Source organism: Abramis brama (assembly GCF_963993115.1).
Source record: "Abramis brama genome assembly, chromosome: 2".
In the NCBI taxonomy this organism is placed as follows: Eukaryota; Metazoa; Chordata; class Actinopteri; order Cypriniformes; family Leuciscidae; genus Abramis; species Abramis brama.
This window is the reverse complement of record NC_139964.1, coordinates 31454313-31476637: the sequence shown is the minus strand read 5'-3', so window position 1 is coordinate 31476637 and position 22325 is coordinate 31454313. Positions and strand designations below refer to the sequence as shown.

Below are 22325 nucleotides of genomic sequence, written 5' to 3'. Positions count from 1 at the left end.
GCTAACTTTTCAGCAGCCATTACTCCAGTCTTCAGTGTCACTTCAGAATTTTATTTTATTATTATTATTATTATTTTTTATTTTATTTTTTTTTCAAAATTATTTTATGAATAGAAAGTTTCAAAGAACAGCATTGAATTGAAACCGATTTTTAAAAAAAACATTTATAAGTGTCTTTATTGCTTTTGATCAAATTAATGCATCCTTGCTGAATAGAAGTATTCATTTTCTTTAGAAAAAAAAAAAATACTCTGACCCCAATCTTAAATCAAGATGAACAAATCAAACTCTTCAAATCAGAGTACATCTGCAGATTTCATCTGAGACTGGCTTTTGCTGAATGTTTCAAAGGAATCCTCCAATTTTCCATCCTTGGTTCCATCCATTTTGGTTGGATTTTTAAGTTTTCCAGTCCTGTTACTGAGACTCGCTCTTAAAACATGATGGTTCTCTTTACTGTAAATGTGTTCTCGGTATGATGTTCTGCTGCAGACTACAAGATCCACCAGCAAACTGTTTTCAGTCTATCACACGCCTCCATCTGAGATGTTACGTGACTTCTTGTTTTCAACAAATCGGTATTTTGGTGCCCTTCGGTCTGACTCTTCAGTCAGTTTTGGATGATGGCCACTGCCTGGCAGATTCACAGTTCCACATTTTCTCACCTTAAATTTCAGTGTTTTGGCGAATATGCAGTGTTTTAAAATGTTCTTATATTCTTGGAATGACTGAGAGTTTTTGAGGACTTGAGTCTTTGATGTGGTTTGGAATGGTCTGTGGATTTCATGGTGTAGTAGTTTGTTGTGGATCTTCATAGACACTTATTCAGAACTCATACGGAGCATGTCTGCACAGGTGTACAAACAAGTAAACATGTGACTTGAAGTTGGTTACTTTAGAGCTAGTTTAGGTGTGGCAATGCATGGAGAGAAGTAGATTTAAACTATACACTGCCATTCAAAATTTGGGAATCAGTAAAATCTTTTTTTTTTTCTTTTTTTTTTTCAGGAAAGGACGTTAAATTGATCAAAGTTAAAGCTCTTTAGCAACATTATGAATGTTGTTACTATTTCAAATTAATGCTTTCTATTCAAACTTTCTTTTCTTGAAAGAATGCTGAAAAAAAGTATCACAATATTATTCTCTTTACTGTGTTTTTGATCAAGTGCATCCTTGATTATCATGAGACTACTTTCAATAACATTTAAAAAAATTAACAACCCCAAACTTTTGGTCAAAATTTAGTTTAGTTGGACATTTAGTTTTTTTCTAAATGTTAAAACATTTTGATTATTGCATTTTGATTTTCAAAGTTTGCTAGGTTTTTGCAATGGATGTAGTTTAGTTACTTAGTCTTTGATATTGAATTAATTGAAGTGAAGTACAAGGAAAATATTTGCTTGCTCTCGTGGTCTTAACACACTGTTCTTTACTTGTTTGTTTGTGTTTAGTGTGGCCAGGGGCTGTGAGGGCTCCTCGGGGAGACTCCAGACAAGCCCACACAGAGAATGCTGGAGGTGCAGGAGGAGAGACCAGCAGCAGCAGCCACGGCTACCACCGCAGCTACCGGAACCACAGGAAACGCTTCAGGCAGGAAGGAGAGAGCCAAAGAACGGCAAGAAGAGGGCCAGGACTGCAGCAGCCCTGTCGCAACCCCCAATACCGGGCCCCGGAGCACCCGGGCCAAAGCTACGCCCACCACTACACATACACACTCCCACACACATACACACACCCACAGTCCCCACCAGCACTCTACTGCTCCTGCCTCTGTCGCACTGGGACTGACGTCAATGCATTCCAGCAACCCCAAAGTGAGGAACTCTCCATCGGCTAACACTCAGAGGTGAGAGAACCCTACATGCGAGTATATGAACTGTTCCTTGAAACCGAACTTTTATACTTGTATACATACACTACAGATGTAGGAATGTTTTTATTTTTAAATGAAAAGAATACTTTTATTCAGCAAGGATGCATTAAATTGATCTAAAGTGACAAAACTATATTTCTATTCATCAAAGAAAACCTGAAATAAAAAGTATCACGGTTTCTCTAAAAATAATTAAGCAGAACAGCACTTATAATAATAATAATAAGCAATGTTTCCTGAACAGCAAATCGGCATATTAAAATGATTTCTGAAGGATCATGTGACGCTCAAGACTGGAGTGATGATGCTGAAAATTCAGCTTTGCATCACAAGAATAAATTGCATATTAAAATAGAAACCTGTTATTTATGGAGCCCCTCACATGACATGCAGGACAAAAAATAGTAGGCCAAATCGTGCACACAATTGTGCTATCGTGTGCACGATTTACTATTTCGTTCCCTTGATTTGCTATATCGTGCACACAATTTATAAATCGAGGGAACAAATTAGTGAATCGTGCACTGCACTACAAAATCCGTAGTTATTTTATTTTGTAATGAATTTTTATTTTTTGCAGAGACAAATGCAGAGACTTCTTTTAAAAGCATTTTAAAATCTAACCACAATCTTTTGAATGGTAATGCATATAGCAATACAACAAAATTCTGTAATTAATAAAAATAGTTTTTTGTGCAGTGTTGCATGCAAAAATGTTTAGAAGTAAGTGAAGATGATGCTGAAAACAGTATTTGACATTTTTATGGGAATTTATCAATTACTTGAAAAAATAATCAACAAGGATGTCACCACAGTTGACTAGCCGTCCAACAACTGAATAGTGGATATGTCTATCTAGATTTGTTTTGAACACATCGACTAGTTGATTTTGTAAATATGTTTTGAACATCCATAATGTTAATAAAGTATCAAAATATTTTTGTTTCCATCTCTAGTTTTATAGCATTGCCTAGGTAAATGTTAATAAACTGTTTTAATGCAGTAGGGCAAATGTAGATGCAATTAATTCACTGCGATCTTATTAAACTGTTCTTAAGTGTATGAGGAGGAGTTGTTTTAAGTTCTTTTTAATGGAGATGCACCACACCAGCGAATTATTTGCTGCCCACTTGATTGCAATTCCCACTCTGCTTATGGCCATGGAGCTGTCTCTTGTGGACAGGAAACCAGTGCAAGCTGAAGTAACTGCATCAGAAGTGCAGGGGAAACTGTGCCCTTAAGGCAGAGCTGGACCTGGAAAGCGTCCAGAACCTCATTGAGCATATGAGAAACTGACCCACTTCAGCTCAGTCAGAGCTTATACATCCCGCCCTGCTGGACGTTGGTTCCAAAATGGCTGTTCTTGCTGATTCACAGATCTGGAGCTGGTTAAGGCGTCTGCAGAGGGGCTCCTGGGAGTCCTTCAGTGAACACTATGGCACATAGCCTAATCACTCCCCATTTTGTATATGTTAGCAGCTGCTGTCCAAGGAGTTTGGATTTTCTCTTGAATGTTGGAAAATATTTTGCATTGTAGTGTGCAGAGCTCTGAAACGGGTACCTTACTTTTGGAAAGTGGTTTGCGCTTTCAGGCACACATTCAAGATCCAAAATGGTGGCAGTGGACAAGGAATATGAGTGTAACTGGCAGTAAAACTCTTATTCCTTGTCCATTGCCACCATTGCAACTCAGAGATGTCCAACAATGACCAGCCCTTACTGTTGGTGTGTAAATAGTTTCCCCTGGTTTTCTTACAGTTGGCATGTAACCGGACACTGTGGACCCAATACATTGGGTATGGATGGAGGCTAGCTTGTGGGAGATCTGGTTTGACGAGTTTTGATTAAATATTAACCTGGCACTCTGTCAACAAAGAACAGGGCTAGGACATAAGGTCACTGAGAGTACTGTAATTGCGTCACCGGTACACGTCAAGATTTTCCTATTATTGAATGGCATGTTTTCAGGGTGTGGTGGCTGCAGCCGGTCAGCTGCTAAGATATGACTCAGTTGTCTCAGGCCTGTGTTTTGGTGGGTTCTTTACCAAAGTGAGGGAAGGTAATAGTTATGACTTAGGATTCCACTGCTTTTTCACCATAGACTGTAAATAAATATGGATGTAGTGTCCGTGACGTCACCCGTAGGTTTCTCAAGAGCATTTTTGAAGCCCAAAGATCTGAAATCTTGGCAGAGCGTCACTCCCAGATAACCGAAAATGGTCAAAGAGGCGGGATTAGCTGAGGTGATGTTACGGCTAACATGTGGGATTGACTCTCTTGCATCCAGTCTCTAACAGCCAGTCGATGAATTGCAGTTTAACTCACTTCCGTGTTGGTTTCAAGAGACAGACAGGCAGGTTGCCGCTCATTTTCCACAGACAAAAGTGTAAACTCCAAAAACATTTAGTGCTGTTTTTTAAGGTCTTATTTTGTATTCCTGATACTACATGTAAAACTATTGATTGAAGGCATTTTGTTGTCTTGTTGCAAGTTAATGTGAATGGGTTACAATCTATGTCAGTTATAAATTCATAACTTAAAATATACAATAATTAGGGCTGCACAATTGACCAAAATAAAACCGAAATCGCGATTTTTAGCTTAGTGCAGGTATGAAATCGCAAAGGCTGTTATTGTTATTTATATTTATATTTATATATTTTTCATATATATATATATATATATATATATATATATATATATATATATATATATATATATATATATACACACACACACTACATTTTAATAATAGCACATTCCATTTACACATTACAAAATATTTTAATTGTAAAAATATTTCACAATATTATGTCTTTCTCAACTCCAGTCCTCGAGACCGTCCACCCAGGATGTTTTAGATGTTTCCCTATTCAAACACACTAAAAAACTGATGAGTTGAATCATGTGTTTTAATTAGTGAAACATCTAAAACATTCTGGGAGGTGGGTCCCCAGGACTAGAGTTGAGAAACGCTGATTTGTTTTCGGTTAGCAGTACCAATGTTTTATTGGTTCTGAAATCAGAGATCTTGACCATCCACGTGTGCCCTGGGCCATTCTCACAGACTTTTCTTTACGCTTTTCTCAGCAGTCCGAAATCCAAGCAGGAGGCCATGGTGAGGTCGCCACCCGTGATGTCCCCCTCCAGCGCTGCACAGATGGACTCCAAACTGCCCAACCAGGGAAAGCAGGGCGGCGCTGGCAGCCAATCACAGTCGTCTCCTTGTGACCCCAAGTCGCTGAGTGGAAGCCACACACCCAAAGGTCCCCAAGGCCCCATAGGGAGTATGGGACTCAAAAATGGACAAGGCCTGAGTTCAGGCAATGGTGCAAAAGGAAAGATTAAGAGAGAGAGAAGCACTTCAGTGGAGTCATTCGAACAAAGGGATACGGGAACGCCAAGCAATGAAGGGGACCAGAAAGGTAAAAAAAAAGTGTGAATTGTTTATTTTTTCCTACTACAAGTTGAATTATGAAACTGATTCAGAGCTCTTGCATTCATAATGTGTCATTCAATAAAGGGATCATTTATCCACTGCGGTTTTAAATGACCGATAGTATGGTTTAAAGCAACTCTAGTATCTAGCCTTACTATCTTGGTCAGGTAATTATATTGAGCGGTGTCATGATGTGCAGTTATTTTTGTATTGCTGAATATTATGATCATCCTGTGGCACAGAATGATACTGTTACCACCTTGTTCTGACATTGAATGGACATTATTTTTTTTCCAGAGCGAGCATTAGGCCCATTCTCAGAAAATGAAGCAGTTTCTGTCTAAGAAAATTCTTTGTTTTATTTCATTTGAAAAAGTGACTACTGATCTTCCAAGAAACTATATTTTTCCCACCTCAGGCCCACGTACCAGCACTGTAACCCCCATAGCGTTACACATTGCACATTATTCAGCCCTTTCACAGTAGGGAATTAATTTGCTTACAATTTGAGTAGATAACTGAGGAAAGTTTGGTAGTAGCTTCCTTGTAATAATTCACATGTTATAATTGGATGCAATTAGATCACAGAGTAAATATTAATAAACCATGATGATTTTTATGTTTTTAGCTTGACAAGGCAAATACAAGTATAAACATGATAAAATACTGAAAGATTGTAACATAGCTTTGTTTCAATGTTCAACAATCACATGGACAATAATCTTTTATTTATTTTACACTGTTATATCATTTTTATGTGGTTCTGGTCCCAGTTCTGTATCCTTGTGTCATGATATACTATGGCAATGTTCCATTGGGAACGACCTTTTAATGATTCAGGATGCAAATGCAAATATCCCAAGGGTCACACATTTTTGCTGGTTTTCCTGTCTCACATATGTGTTTGTGCATGTTTGCCCGCCTCCTCTGGGTTGCTCTGAGGACTGTAGTGATGCATCAAGACATCCACAACCCTGTGTGTTTCCCAGTGGCAGCATCACAAGATAGGCCTGGTTTGGGAACGCCAGGGAATGTACCATTTGGTTTGCTGAGTGAGGGGGAGACACCTTTTCTTCTCCCCCCCACCCTTTTTTTTAGGTTGGTGTGCTTGACAGTCTGAAGGACCCCTGCTGGTTGTTAATGTCTCTCCATAAACATATTTCAGTATGAAGCTCAGGCAATTTTATTTTTATTTTGTTTGAGAATCTTAAAAAAAAAAAAAGCTTAATTATTTGTGCTTGAGGTGCGGCACATGACGAATATTAAAGAATGTTTTAGGCTACATGTGTGTGTTTTAAAATGCTGCTGTTGATGTTTGTCAGAAATTGCTTGTCCAGAAGCAACCTGTTTGGTTTTCTTTGTGTACTGATGTGCTTGTGTGCTCACAGGGAGACAGCTTGTAAGGCAGTTTGGTGTGCATGTTTGTGTTTGTTCAAGCTGTCGATAGTTTGCTCTTGCCGTTTGTTTGAGCTGTGTGTGTTGTCTGTACACAGGAAGTCTTATATCTCCCCTTCTGACCTGACCATGTCCCAGTTTCAGTGAGATGTTGTGGTCTGTGAACTAACCAGTGGTATAGAAACTAACAATAGTGCTATTTTATTCTCTTTCTTAAACCTTGTTCACACTGACTGAATTATTTTTTTATATTTATTTTTTCTTCTCCTCGCTGGCGGTCAGCTGTATTGTTGATTGTTGTAGGTGTTCCTATTAACTGAATGCCATAACGTTTTAGGTGGGCTGCACAACTGGCCATAGAAAAATACATGAAAAGTATTGCCAGTAAAAATAAGATTGTAATTTGTTCTTACAAGAAGTTCTTGCCATTGTAGTGGGTAAAAAATGTGTGCGATAAACTTAGTCTTGAAAGTGTATGCAAAAGCTAATACGCAACCTAATGCATCTGTTTATGTATTAGGCTGTAGATACATGTTGTGCAGTGTATGTTTGTGCATTAAACTTACGAAGTGGTATAAGTTTTTGTGCATTTTATCTCATGCATCTGTAAACTGCTGTGTGCATCACTGAGAGGTTCTGAAACCATTTTAATCTAGGCTAATGATTGGTGGAATATTTCATCCAGTAATTTGGAGTAGTGGCTTGTTTTTGTCTCCTTATATTTAAAGTCATTCTGTATTTGTATTAATAGCCTATGCTTTGATTATGGTTATGTTTGTTGGAATGTGTTCTTATGTTTTTTTATGGACTTGTGGATTTTACCTTCAACCTGCCAGGGACTACAGATGAAAAATAGCCTGTATGGCTAAATCTGGCACATTTACATGATGGACTTGAGTGCTCATGTTAATTAATGTGCATTGTCCCTTTTAAAATGAATAAATTCAAATTCAAATATAGGCCTAAGTGACTGGGTCGCTACAGTGCTCCAAACTATGTTGTGAACTGGCCTGTGGTTTCATGACACTTTAATGGTGACTAAGAACTTTCTATATGGCCAATAAAATTGTATTCTTTTTATGGAGAGAGCAATGTGTGTGTTTTTGGCTGAGAGTTATCCAATGTTTGTTTTAAGTAAGGATGTGCGCAACGACTAATTTCATTAGTTTAAACAGAAATTTTGCAACCGACTAGTCAACCCCGCCCCTCCGGAGACAGTCTGTATATGCAATCCATTTGAAATAGACTACTTAAACTATTAAGTCAAATCCCATACTAAATGCCACCAAAATAGGTACGATGTGCTTGCCTTGCATTATGATCATTGTATATTAAACTTGAGCATTCACTTAAAGAAGCAGCCGCTCTAGCGGTTAATAAACAGAACTGCATGCATCTTGCGGATAAACATTGTAGCCGAAGCTACTTCTCTCTGTTTGTTTATGACGAGTCATGCAGGTACTGGGCTACTCCGCAGTGGTAAAGCCTGTACCAGTCTAAAATTTTCTGAATATAAACACTTAATAAATGTGTACCGTAGTGACTCAGGATAAGACAACAACATGGTTTGGAAAATGGATTCATGATGTTCGCTTATTATATACATTTTATATAAATCGCAAGAAAAGCCTGGCGTACAACTATACATTATTTAAGCATATTCTCTTCATTAGGATGTTGAAATTGAAACTGTTCAAGTGTCAAGTAATTTTCATTGATAATGTTTCTCCTTTAATCCGATATAAAATGTTATACTGTATCCCTCATAACCGGTAGTATAGCAAGCCTATATGCACGTTTAATTGTTATACTAGTTTGACATGACATAGAAGAAAACGGAAGTTTCGATTAGGCTGTCATAATACTCCCTCATCTTGCTCATCTTACGAGTGGACATTTCTCTAAACCCGCCACTTGTAAAATAGTAGTATCGTTTAATCAACTAGTCTGCTAGTCTCGTGCATCCCTAGTTTTAAGCCATCCTAGACTCCTGTAAAAGTTTCAGCACAGCCTGGATTAGTCAACATGGCATGAGGAGAGAATGCCAGAGGATAGCACAGCACTTTCCAGACAGTGCTCGGTGTATTCATGCAGGTTTAAAACTTTAAGGGGACATTTGCTCAGAAAGACTAAGACCTGTCTGGTACTACACTACACTGCCGTTGGTGATTTGTTATATTTTCTATCCTCTTGGTGTTTGAGAAACAAACCTACAATTCAGTAGTAATGTACTCCATGGTAGTAGAAATCTCATGACCATTTCATGAACATTATGGTAATCATGCTCTTCTGTCTCTCTAAAGAAATAGGTAGTAGAGCAAAAAGGTTATGTGTTGGAGAGCGGCGGTTGCCCTACAGCGGTGCAGATTGGTGTTCAGGGGGAGAGAGCGATGAAGATGACCCAGGATTCTTCAGTACGTAGTTTCAGTATTTCATTTATTTATTTGTCTATTGTATTTGTAATAAAGTGCATGTAAAGTATACACTAACATTTTTTACCTTAAAAATGTAGCTATGAAACTCTTGACGGTTATTGTTGTCGCCTGGTGGCATAATTTATTATGCAATATCCACATTCAGATCAAGCATTTGTAATAACTAGCAGCATGATTACTAATGCAATCTATAAACTAATGAAATTTAAAAGTATTGCTTTTACTGTAGTCAAATGTTAATGCCAGTGTTTTGCCATGCTTAGTGTATTATCAGGCTCACACAAAATCTACACATGGAACTTTGTGAATTTATGCATTAAACTGGAACTGTTAGGATTCACAAAGTTGTGTACATAACCATACAAGCATTTGACTATCAATCCGTCGTTTTAGTTCCTTGATTATAGTGAGTAGTAAGAGTGTAGTACTTTCAGATGTGTTTTAACAGATTTTTCCAAATGCATTCTGTTGTGTTTCCCAAAAATGTGAAAATGCAAAAAGTCTGCAGATTCTTTTTGTGCATGCACATCACTACACGGAATGATTGGCAAAATGTACCTTATTGTGGCTAATGCTATTTGATAATAACCATAACATTTGTTATGTTTTGCACAGACTGTAACTCCACTGACGTAAAGCCAGATCCAGGTGCTCTTTCTGCATCTACGCCTACCCACAATACAGTTGGAGGACAAAGCACAAAGTCTGAACTGGGGAGTGGGCAGAAACCAGGGTCAAAGGTTGTTTACGTCTTCACCACAGAGATGGCCAACAAGTAAATATTTTCTTGTTTGTTCATTTTTTTGCAATGTTTGTTGTCTTATTAGAATTGTGAATGTGTGTGCTAACATTTTTTTAAAAACAGGATGCCCTCAGGTGCACTGCTAAAATGCAGTTGTTTTTTTGTTAAATCATAGTGTCAAGGTTTTGTCAGTTCAAAGAAGCAAATCCCACTATCTCTCTTCTGCATTTCCTTTTTGCTGAGCTAAGAAATGTCTAAAAGTAGTAGTGGTAAAAGATGAAAGTGTTTGAGCACTGACAGCAGCATGTTTGCTTAAACTAGACCCTCAGATGGCCAGATATTAGGTGACAGGAGCTTTTAGACGTTCTGTGATCATAAGAAGAGTCTCCCACAGAGCAGTGCCATTACTGCTCTGACATCACACTAGATGGGACTGAGCCCAGTGTCAAATTCTTCTGACTGTTTGTCCATCTTCTAGACCTGTTGTTGTAAATGTGGATAGGGTCTGCTGCATGGACATTAACAGTACCCATTATTAGTTTAAGTGGTGAGAGTGTTCTAAATAATAAAGCTGAATTGTGTAATTTCTGTGACACTATCATCACCGAACAGAATAGCAAAAAAGTCCTCAAATTGGTTGAGCTAATGTCGCTGTGTGTGACTATTTGGGATGCTTAAACAGAGCAATGATATGATAGTGCCACAGATTCAGAATGCTTAATTTTCAAGAAAATCAACAAACAAATGATTTAGTTGTTTTTACACATTAAACTGGTATTGGTGATTTTAACAAAAATTACTTACTTTAAAAAAAATTAGACATGAAAGGTTCCTCAGAGAAGACATTTATTTTTCATCAGTGCAGTTATGCAAAGCTTTGACTATGACTGTTTTCTTCCCATCTCAGGGCAGCAGATGCAGTCATAACGGGGCATGTAGAAAACATCATCACTTACCACATGAATAATATCTCTAACGGCAAGGGTGGAAAGCCCCAGCTCCCCCTGGTAAGAAAGGACATCAAAGAATTGTGTTTGCTATAAATGTCATGATTTTCACAGACACATTGTAAATGGTTTTTTTTTTTTTTTTTCATGTGTCTGTTTTAGAACAATCAGATTGGGTCCCTCAGAAGTGACACTAAACAACAGGGAGTTCCATCCCAGCAACAGCCCTCATCTCTCTCCAGTGATCAGAACCACCAAGCAGCCTCTAAAGTAGCGCAGTCAGGCCAGCAGCAACAACCTCAAGCGCAACCCACCCAACCTCAGCAACCAACCCAGGGGGCAAAACCAACAAGCCTCCCTCCAGACAATGCACCTTCAGCTGGTATGGACTCTAAGAGCCTCCCCAGCAGTAGCCCACAGGATGGTGCTGGATCCCATGATGGTAGCAACTCTGCAGGGACACCTGGTAGCCAGGCCTCCAACCAGCCTCCCAATGCTGGCCCTCAACAGAGCTTCCCATCCCTAGATCTACCTAAAGGGGCAGATGCTAAGCTCACAGCGCAACACCACCAGCAGCTGGCTCATGAAATCATGTCTAGCATGGGGGACAACTCTGAGGGGCTTTCCCAAGAGCAACTTGAACACCGGGAACGTTCCTTACAGACTTTACGTGATATACAGCGAATGCTCTTTCCAGACGACAAGGACATGGCTTCGATGGGCCAAGGAAACATGGTTGGACCTCCACCCAATTCTGCAATGATGGAAGGAGGGCCCAAGAAACCAGAACAAGGGCCTCTCCAAGCCATGATGGCTCAGTCACAAAGCCTTGGGAAGCCAGGTGGTCCAGGAGGACCACGTCCTGATGGGCCTCCCTTTGGTCCACCTGGTCCTAGGGACATGCCCTTTTCTCCTGATGATCTTGGACCCCCGCCACCAGGTCCAGGACCTATGAACTCGCATCCAGGTCCTGGTGGAGAGCATGGAGACCATATGACTCCAGAGCAGATAGCCTGGCTAAAATTGCAGCAAGAGTTCTATGAGGAGAAGAAGCGCAAGCAGGAACAAATGCAGCACAGACCAATGGGAGACATGATGCTCCATCAGGGTGGACCTAGAGGAATGATGCGAGGCCCACCACCACCCTACCAGATGAATCCTGGAGAGGTGTGGGGCCCTGGTGGCCCTGAACCATTCCCTGACCAGATGAACATGGGCCCCAGAGGGATGCATCCACACATGCAGAGGATGCCTGGCTTCCCAGGTATGATGAACCCTGATATGGATGGAGGGCCCAATGCTATGCCCAGACCTGGAATGAACTGGCCTGATGATATGCCCAAAATGAGCGATGGGAGGGGATTCCCTCCTGGCCAAGGCATGTTTGGAGGTCCGGGTGGAAGGGTGGAAAGATTCCCCAATCCTCAGTCTGTACAGGAAGCTATGTTCCATCAAGGTATGGGTGATAAGCAAGGCATGGGTCTTACACCTGGCATGATGATGGAGATGAATCGAATGATGGGTAATCAAAGACCCATGGAGCCTGGAAATGGAGGTGGCATGATGTTTCCCAGAATGCCAGTTGATGGTCCAATGAGCCCCTCCTCAAGAATGGAGTTTGTGAAAGGTCTTGGTCGAGACATGGGTGAATTTGGCATGGGGCCAGGTAACCTCAATGTAAACATGGGCCCTAGCCCTCAGATGATGCCCCCTAAGATGAGAGATCCACCAATGAATCTTAGTCCAGAGGAAATTATGAAGATGAGGCAAGGTGGAGGTCCAATGCCTGAGAATGTGATTCCTTCACAGAGAATGATGCAGGGGCCTCCTTTCCCTGACCAGCCCCATCCAGGAGACCTCAACATGGGACCCAACCGACAGTTCCCTGGCATGGGTCCCCAAGGCCCTGGAAATCCCAGAGGTCCCAGAGGCGAGCCACCCTTTCTACCTGACCAAAGAGGTAATGTGGGTGGAAATGGACGTCTTAGTCATATGCCTCCTTTACCACCAAACCAGGCTCCCAACAGCTCAGGGCTTCCGCCCGGCCAGAGGAATATGAGTCGCAAGCCCTCAGACCTGAATGTCCAGTCTGGCCCCGCTAACTCGCCCAATGTCAACCCGCTAAAGTCACCAACACTGCGGCAGGTCCAGTCTCCAATGCTGGGCTCACCATCAGGTAACCTCAAGTCTCCACAGACACCGTCCCAGCTGGCTGGTATGCTTAGTGGGCCTTCAGCTGCAGCAGTAGCAGCAGCGGCAGCCATTAAATCTCCTCCTATGATGGGCTCAGCAGGGGCATCACCCGTCCATATGAAGTCACCCTCGCTCCCTGCTCCCTCCCCTGGCTGGACGTCATCACCCAAGCCACCCATGCAAAGCCCAGGAATCCCTCAGAACAACAAACCTCCCCTTAGCATGACGTCACCAAATATGATGGGCAGTGTAGAGCAAGGTAAAATAAAAATTCCTGCCTCCTTTATTGACCATTATGAATATTGTATATGTTTACTTTTTAGTAAATGTTCATACGCCATATTTGTATGTGGATACAGGAACTTTGAAAGGCTCTTTCTGTTTTCATGTGGTCCCAATTATTCCTGCTAATAATACTGTTACAGCAGGACTGTTTTTAGTAATGTTTTTGTAGCAGCTAAGAGATGTCAAATAAAAGGTCATTGGTAAAAGCTCTTCATCCTTCCATTTCTCTCCTCTTAACCTCTTCTGCCCTCTTCTCCTGTTCTCAGGTGGTAATCCTCCTCCCTCAGCTCCTCCATCCAGTAGTTCCTCCAGTCAACCAGGTGGTATGAATGTGCAAGGAAGTCTTCCATCCAGCAGCCCCTACACAATGCCCCCAGAGCCAACGCTATCCCAAAATCCTCTTTCCATCATGATGTCCCGCATGTCCAAGTTTGCCATGCCCAGTTCTACACCTCTCTACCATGATGCAATCAAAACCGTGGCCAGCTCTGATGATGACTCGCCGCCTGCTCGATCGCCAAACCTGCCATCTATGAACAACAGCATGCCCGGTAATGTCTATAGGAGTTAATGAATATGCGGTAGCATTATTGGTGTCATTTCCTGGAGGGCTTTTCCACTAAATCACAATCTTTTTGTTCTCTTCATAGGTATGGGTGTGAACCATCACCCAGGTCATCCTCGAATGATGACACCTAACTCTTCTGGCCCCATGCCTTCCCTTAGCCCAATGGGGATGAACACTATGGGCTCCCAGCCACTTTCCCATGGCATGCCAAACCAGATGCCCTCGCCCAATCCCATGGGCCCTAATATGCCTCCTCACTCTGGGCCTATGGGTCCAGGCATGATGCCTCATGGTATTATGATGAACCCAGTCTCACAAGATCCTGGCATGGTCAACAACCAGATGATGTCACAGGGACGTATGGGTCTTCCTCACCGAGGACAGGGCTTCCCCCCTGGACAATCACCTCCACAACAGATCCCCTTCCCTCACAATGGTCCTGGGCACCAGGGTGGCTTTCCTCATGGGATGGGTTTCCAAGGAGAAGGGGGCCCAATGAGCAGGATGAGCAATATGCCTCATGGACCTGGTGGTGAGCCAGTTATGTGTAAACCTAATACTCCAGGAGGCCAGGAGTTTAATAACATGCCTGGTGTCTTCAATGATTCAGATCTACACGAGGTCATGCGACCAGGTGCGTCAGGTATCCCTGAGTTTGACCTCTCTCGAATTATCCCTTCAGAGAAGCCCAGCCAGACTCTATCCTACTTTCCTCGTGGTGGGGATGCCCCTGGTGGGAAGCCACCACACCCGTCTGGCCCACCTGGCTTTCCCCAAATGCAGGGGATGATGGGTGAGAGCAACCCAAGGATGGGCCTCCCCATGCAGGGAATGGGTGGTCTTCCTGGTCCTGGACATATGGGACCACAGGACATGCCCATGGGTAATCCAGGCCACAACCCTATGAGACCCCCAGGTTTCATGGGTCAGGGTATGATGGGGCCTCAGCACCGGATGTTGTCTCCTGGCCAGCAGCCAGGAATGATGGGAGGCCCTGGAATGATGCAGGGAAAGGAAAGGCCGATGTACAACCACCCTGGTCCTGTAGGCTCTCCTAACATGATGATGTCACTACAAGGGATGAGCGGTCCTCAGCAGACTATGATGATGCCCTCTCAGATGAGGCCTCGAGGAATGGCAGCAGATATGGGCATGGGATTTAACCCTGGACCAGGGAACCCTGGGAATTTAATGTTTTGAGCCTCCATTACAGTTATTAACAATCGAGAAACTGTGTAACCTGTGAAATAGCAACCTTCGTAATGAAATACAAAAAGAAACTGTGTTCTTAAGCAGATATGTATGGAAACCAGGACATTTTTTGTGCACATACACACCCTGACACCTGGTTAGAACAAGGTTTATAGCTTACACAGCGATGGGTATCCATCACAAACACATAGATGTGTTCACAGGGAATCTTCTCCAATGGTAAAGTCATTTAACAGGTGGAAGTGTGAGAAGCTAATTGTGCTTTCCTCAGAGTTGGGCTCAGGTCTGGCACCATTTGGAAGGTACTTTTTCTCTAACTTGGGAATGTATATGGAAATTACAAGACTGACTCGTGTCAAGGATATTTGCTTGACATTGTGGCGTGATGCCACTTATAAGTCTACAGCAAACCAAGTATGAACGTTTAGGGGCTTCATTGTACTTTTATACATGGGTGGAAACCAATAAAGATTGTTGAAAAAAAAAAAAAAAAGTCCAAGAACTGAAAGAACAGACATGAAAATGGAAAAGTCAAGGAACATTTTGTCACAAGGTGCACCGTCTTGGCTATATGTTTACATCTCATCGCATCACTTCCCTCCAAACAGGAAATGCTCTTTATATGTGTGTACTGTACTTGTGTTGTTAAAGGGATTCTACCAGTGATTTCTATAGTTTTTTTTTTTCCATCTTCATTTGTAAAGGGGGGATTGAGGTGGTTGTTTGTGGACAGTAGGTGACACAACAGCACCACAAAATACTGTGTACTGTGGTGCGTACAGAATATTTTAAATTTAATTTTCTTTGCTACTCCAGTGTATGATAAAACCAAACTAAGACCTCATACAGATCATAGTATTATTAAAAAAAAGCACAAACAAGAATTAACTGTAAAGAATAAAGTGTTTTCTTTTCTCCTTTTTTTAATTGTAGAGAAAAACACTTTGACCGTAAGTAGGAGCAGTAATCAGATTTATGCAGTGTGGTCTCCCGTTCCTGTTTTAGAAACTTCTGTAAGCTGGTCTGGGTACAGGTGAGGGTGACTCTGGAGGGGTGTTTTTGAACCCCGTAAACCAGCACTCAGTTCTGCAGTGACGCTCAGGCTACTGTCTGCATATCCGTGTCTGTTTCGACAAGGACTGTCGCTGTTTGCCACCACTGCGGAATACATTGAAAAGATGTTTTTTTTTTTTTTTTTTAATTGCTTGGCTGTGTACAGCTATACAGTGCAGCGCTGACAACATCGGAGCTACTGGAAAGTGGGCTTTTTCTTTTTTTGTTCTTTTTTTGTAGAAAACAAATGATTATTAAAACAAAAACAGAAAAAAAGCTAATAGGTTGTCCTCTTGTCCCTGCCCCTCCTGTGTTGATGCTCGTCATGTGTAACTCCATTGAATTTGGTACTGAACCACTTCCTAAGACTGGGCTGTGGTGTTGGACGACAAATAAAATATATTGTTTGGTATAAAGAGTCTCAATGCCTTTGTGTACATCTCATGGCTCTTTATGGTCTTCTTCTGCCCCCTAGTGGGAATGTAGGTTATTAAACTTTGACTTCCAGTTGCACAAAACCAATAAGACATGATTTTTGTGATCTGTTATGGTTTGTATTTAATCATGTTTCCTTTAGGATTGAGCTAGGATGTAACATTTAACCCATTTTAGAAGTGGTGTAGCAAGTGTTTATGATCTAGTCTGGTACTAAAATGTTGTAATGTAAATTCCACAAAGTGACCATTTTTTGAGCAATGCATTTAACATGTAATAATAAGCATACTTCAGGTTGCTTTGGATAAAACCATCAGGTAAATAATGAATTTGTGATTACTTATGTACAGCAGGTTCCCAGCTGAATTTACACTTTGTTTTGAAAAATTGTGTAATTCGAAGCAATGGTTTTAATATGGCAACTTCACAAACTACACTCTTATATAATTAAAAAAAGAATCAATTTATTTTACAATGTTATATGTTAAAATTCACCATCATTTACAGATTCTATATGGCCAGCTTATGGATACAGGGCAGTCGTGGCCTAATGGTAGGAGTCAGACTTGTAACCCTATCTGTGATGCGACCGTATATTGGAGAAAAATGGGTAAGTTTACCAATACTGGGTGAGCAGATGCAGTGAACCCTGAAGAAAAGGTATAAACTTGCTTGAAATTTACATTTATCTCTGCGTGTTTTATTAATTCAGATATTAGCCGTGTTGTAAATGGAAATATTTTGCCTCTTAGTTTCAATTGTAATGTTCCAGGTACATTCTTTAGTTGAATATACAGGGAATTCATGCTTGGCTGATCATGGCTTGAATCTGTGCTGGAAGCGGACCAGTCCTATTCTATCTTCAGTTGCTTTTTCCCAAGTTCAAAACGCATGTTTGCTGTGGTGCTATGAGCCAACACTTTCCACTGCAGGGATAATTTTAGCTGAGATTGTTTAACAGCTGCTGCAAGTGGACTAGCTCACTTGTTTGGTCCCTATTTATCTGAGCACAAAAATGTAAAGCACTTCAGTGTCGGGATGTCAGCACATGACCTATTAGCTTACACCAAGCGCTCTGATGAGGGCGAGTCTTGCTCAACACCACTGACTAGCATGGTATTGTAGTGGAGAGTTATTGCGCCATCTTGTGGTAGCGATGGCATGATTTGTTGGATGTAGTTTGACGTAACAGACCTTATTCATAGCAGCGCCATTTTTAACGGGAATGAAATCGAGGCTGTGAGGGATAGACTCACTTATCAGTGAGTTGTACTGATATTTCATGTTTTTTGGGGTGGTTGGTTCTGCTGACGAAACACTGCAAGAGTATATTTCCAAGACATTTCAGTAGACAAAAGAACTGCAGACAGCATAAGCTGTGGAAAATGATAAGTTACCTGAGCTGTTTTACAGTGGATGCTGTTGAAAACACGGCAAGTCTATCCCTCACAGCCTCGCTTTCATACCTGTCATGGCGCTGCTCTGAAAAAGGTCTATGCCAAGGTTTTTTTTTTTTTTTTTAACTATATGGATGTATTGTTTTGATGGATTTTATTTTAAAACTTTATTTTAAAAAAAGAAGAAAAGAAATCACCCATGCTTGTTAAACCAAATTCATCATATGCTGGCAATTTTAGATTTTGCAAAAATTATCTTTACTTCATTGTACAGTAATAACATTAAACAATCTGTTTTTACAAATATAGGATAACAAATGCGAACACAAAAGTTCAAATGAAAACGTTGTTTTACATTCTTTTTTCATTCATATTTTCAGGCATAATATGTAGCCTACAATTGGGTTTAGTTGAAGATCTCTTCACCCAGATTTTCACAATTTAAATCACTCTTTTGCTGTTTATCGAATTAGATGGAATTGTTTCTGCAGAGCTGGCCTCTTATGACAGTCTCACATATATTCACAGTAATGTTTCCTTTTTGCAGTATTATTACATGTCACAATTGTCTCACACAATCAAAAGGGTTTGCGCAGTCACAGTCTGTGTCAGACAGTTAGTTCTACATCTATTTTCCATTTAAGAACTGCTTTTGACCAAGATGTGTCACGTTCCTTCTCTCATCAGCAGTCCAGAATGTTAACATGCTGCTCAGATCAGCAAATATATTATCAAGAAATCACCTATAACATCTCATTTTGAAAAAAAAAAAAAAAAAAATCCAAAGTCAGTGAAAACATCTCAATAGTGCATTACTGTTCTAGTGCATTATTGGTTAACTTCAAAGTGAAACTGTGGTGTAGTCAACAAATTCAGAGAGGAAAAAGTAGGCAAAGACAAAATTTCCAATGCATAAGTCAAAATACAGTCAATGAAAGTCGCATTGTTCGTAGTAAGACCGGGAACATGTATAAAGAATTCCATTTTGATTTCATGTTGACTTTTCAAAAGTTGAATGATTCTCTGTATATGCATCACTCCACTCTCATTATGCATTTGTGCAAACATGTGAACTGATATTCTGTCTCAGTCTTTTCGACAGCAATAACGTAGACAAGTTATTGCAAGTGCAAAATCAAAGCATGTTTATAGTCACAGTAGAGTAGACCCTTTTCTAGATGTGATTGGTCGTTGCTATACTGCAAGGTCGTCCGGTCTCATGCGGCTGCTGGTCCCGCTGCTCTTGCTAAACCTTCGCTTGTCCTCATCAAATTCGCTGCTTAGAAATGATGGCGAGGCGCATGAGTTGGGCGTCTCTGTAGGTGCTTGTGAGAAGCTCAAGAAGTTGACCCCTAGGTAATCTTGACCCCGGTGGCGTTCGGTAACCATGTTTGCCGAGTTCTGTTGGTGCACCAGTCGGTCGTGAAACGGCGGACATGTTGGATGTATAAGCGAGTGTGCGTGTGTCTGTATAGTAGGGGAAGACGGTGGCGATGTCAGGCACTGGTTGAAGTCGGGAGGTGGAGTGCAGGCTCGGTTTGGCGTGGACGGGTTTGGTGAGACTGCAGCCACGGTGGACGGCGTGATCGGTCGTTGTTTGGAAGTCTTATAATCATGTAACCACCTCTTGCACTGCTTCCACGCCAAATGATACAGTTCCACGATACTGAGAAACAGAGACACGGCGGCTACCGCCAGCATGAACACGATGAACACGTTCTTCTCCGTGGGTCTTGAGATGTAGCAGTTGACCGCATGTGGACACGGAGGGGCCTTACACACGTAGAGCGCGTTGAGGAAGACTCCGTAGATCAGATACTGGACTATGATGAAGACCACCTCCATTACGAAGCGGATGAGGATACTAAGTACGTAAGTTTGTAGCAAAGCACCCTTCAATCGCACCTTCCCACCTCCACCTTCATCCTCCTTCCCACAGTCCTTGTCTTTTTCAGGGTACTTCTCTCCATCTCCGTCTCTCTGTGCTCCATCTTCCTGCTCTTTCCGCTTCTTCTCCTCACTGCGGACGCTGTGCATCGCGTGTCCCATGTAGATGAGAGACGGCGTGGACACGAACACTATCTGGAGCACCCAGTAGCGTATATGCGCGATGGGAAATGCTCGGTCGTAACAAACGTTCTCACAGCCGGGCTGCTCCGTGTCGCAGGTGAAGTCTTCCTGCTCGTCGCCCCACGAGGACTCGGCAGCAGTTCCCAGGACCAGGATCCGGAAGATGAAAAGAATGGTGAGCCACACCTTTCCCACCGAGGTGGAATGCTCCTGGACTTCTTCTAGAAAGTTCCCCAGCAGACTCCAGTCAGCCATGGCTAGTCAGAAGAGCCTGAGAAAAAGAGGTAGTGTGAAATGAAGGGAGCGGAATGGCATACCGTGCTCATACTATTTCTGTCAAATTAGGATATGGGAAAAAGTATGCTATTTCGAATTCAACCATAGTTAGTATAATCATGTCAGCCACTGCCTAGTGCCTTCTCATGCTATTCTAAAACAAGGACAAAGATGTCAAACATGCAGAGACTGTATATTTAGGTTGTGTTTGTGTTCTTTCGATACAAACTTTTCCCACACACTCAAGTGCTGGGAGTCTGGGAAAAGGAGGCAAAAGAATTTAAGGAACCTACAGCTATAAATAAGCTAAGCCGCCGATATTTAGTGGAATTTGTTTTTCTGGGTTGGACTGTTTCCTGTTATCATTCTAAAGCCATATGTATATTTGCTCATAGTAACATTTCCCATTAATGAAATTATTTTGGAATATTAAAATCCAAGACTTTAAAATTTAAAGACTTTAGAACAATATTTATTAAACTTATTTAACCGCTCCTTATTAAACTTATTTATTAAACAATATTTATTAATATTTAAAAACAGTAGAATTAAGTCCCAACTCAGCTGCTAAAGCTTATCAAATTTAAATGTCATGGGAAAAGTTCAATTTGTCCTTTAGGGCAGGGTGTTGCTGGACAAACATCGTGTGTATTGTTTTGACTCTCTCTCTCTGTTCTGTCCTTTTATACCAATTACCAATTATTCAGTATAACAATGTTCCTTATTTGTCTCTCTTTCCCTCTCTCTCTCTCTCTCTGGATTAATCTGAAGTTTAGCGTCAGAGTCTCAGTCCTCCAGGGGGTTTATGGAAAGAGGGAGCCCAAAATACTCTCATCATTTTAACATGAGAACTTGGGTAAGACTGTGTGTGTTTAAGGAGCAGTTTGGGAAGCATTGAAAAGTATAACACTGTGTAAACACACCTTATTTTTACACAGAGGTTTTCAGTCTTTATCAGCTGGCTCCTCCAATGCTAACCACACACAGAATATTTCATTCTGTTATATTTATATTTATATTTTATTATAACACCTGGCATCCTTTCATTTATTATGCCTGAACATAATTATATCCTTTTAAATAATTATATTATTCTGTAATACATGATGATTTTTCATTTGTGGCATTGAGAGGTCAAATCTATTTTTGTATAATGGCCTCAAGATAAGAAAGATAATAAAATTGTATATAATTGTAATTAAAATTAGATGTTTTTTTATTTATTAATAAGTGGTAAAATGTAGTCATCTGGTCATTATCCCCCAAAAAAACCCTTTAGGGTGATAGAAGACCTGATCTCGACCCTGACATGTCTGTTTTTCTCTCTCAATACTGACCAAATAAATCTGATATGTTCAGATTTATTGTTATATATTCAGAACTTATATAATTATTTCCTGTTTGCTATATGTATTATAATGTTAACAAATACCAGGAAGGGCAGTTTGGCATCAGATGTGGGAACCGTGTCTTTAAAGACAGACTGAATGTGGTGGAGCCTCTATATAAGTGTGTCTTGCTCCCCTCCCCTTTAAGGAAACAATCTTAAACAATATCATTTCCCTCTTACAAGGCACTTGAAAGGAAACTGACTGGGTTCAAGTCACTGGGGCCAAAGAGGTTAAAGGCACACTTAAAAGACTGTGTGTGTGGATTCAGTCATTCAGTTCAAATGTTTATATAATGTTAGTTACATTTATTTTATTTTTAATATAATATAATGTTATATTTATTATAATTATATAACTTATTATAATTATATAATTTATATAATTTTTTATTTTGTTAGAATAATATAACATATGCAATATTCTAAATATGAAATATTTTACGTGCATGTCATGTGATTATTAAAATCAGAGAACCATGAACATTGAAATCTGTTGTTAAAATTTAAATTGTTAAACTTGGGGTGTATTTCAGCTGACAATAGTTTGGGATATGATATATTAAATGATACGATATATGATATGTGATATATGATATGATATTCAGTTAAATTCAA

The 22325-nt window shown here is 40.7% G+C and overlaps 2 protein-coding genes across 6 annotated transcripts in view; one reads left to right on the top strand and one right to left on the bottom strand.

The window, feature by feature from the left end:
* Positions 1 to 16558, top strand: part of bcl9 (BCL9 transcription coactivator) — a 107199-nt gene extending 90641 nt beyond the window's left edge. For 3 of the 4 annotated variants that reach the window (XM_084106927.1, XM_084106926.1, XM_084106928.1), the window contains 8 exons: positions 1452 to 1846; positions 4964 to 5298; positions 9011 to 9121; positions 9758 to 9917; positions 10792 to 10891; positions 10994 to 13283; positions 13576 to 13860; positions 13960 to 16558. In XM_084106927.1, the coding sequence (XP_083963053.1) occupies positions 1509 to 1846; positions 4964 to 5298; positions 9011 to 9121; positions 9758 to 9917; positions 10792 to 10891; positions 10994 to 13283; positions 13576 to 13860; positions 13960 to 15077 (4737 nt within the window). In that variant the 5' untranslated portion in view covers positions 1452 to 1508 and the 3' untranslated portion in view covers positions 15078 to 16558. The remainder of the gene's footprint in view (positions 1 to 1451; positions 1847 to 4963; positions 5299 to 9010; positions 9122 to 9757; positions 9918 to 10791; positions 10892 to 10993; positions 13284 to 13575; positions 13861 to 13959) is intronic. The other variant, XM_084106929.1, reaches the window with a different exon arrangement.
* A 1540-nt stretch (positions 16559 to 18098) lies between these two features.
* gja5b (gap junction protein, alpha 5b) overlaps positions 18099 to 22325 on the bottom strand; it is a 46189-nt gene continuing 41962 nt past the window's right edge. Inside the window, exon 2 of one of the 2 annotated variants that reach the window (XM_084106946.1) lies at positions 18099 to 20315. In XM_084106946.1, the coding sequence (XP_083963072.1) occupies positions 19169 to 20299 (1131 nt within the window). In that variant the 5' untranslated portion in view covers positions 20300 to 20315 and the 3' untranslated portion in view covers positions 18099 to 19168. The remainder of the gene's footprint in view (positions 20316 to 22325) is intronic. The other variant, XM_084106947.1, reaches the window with a different exon arrangement.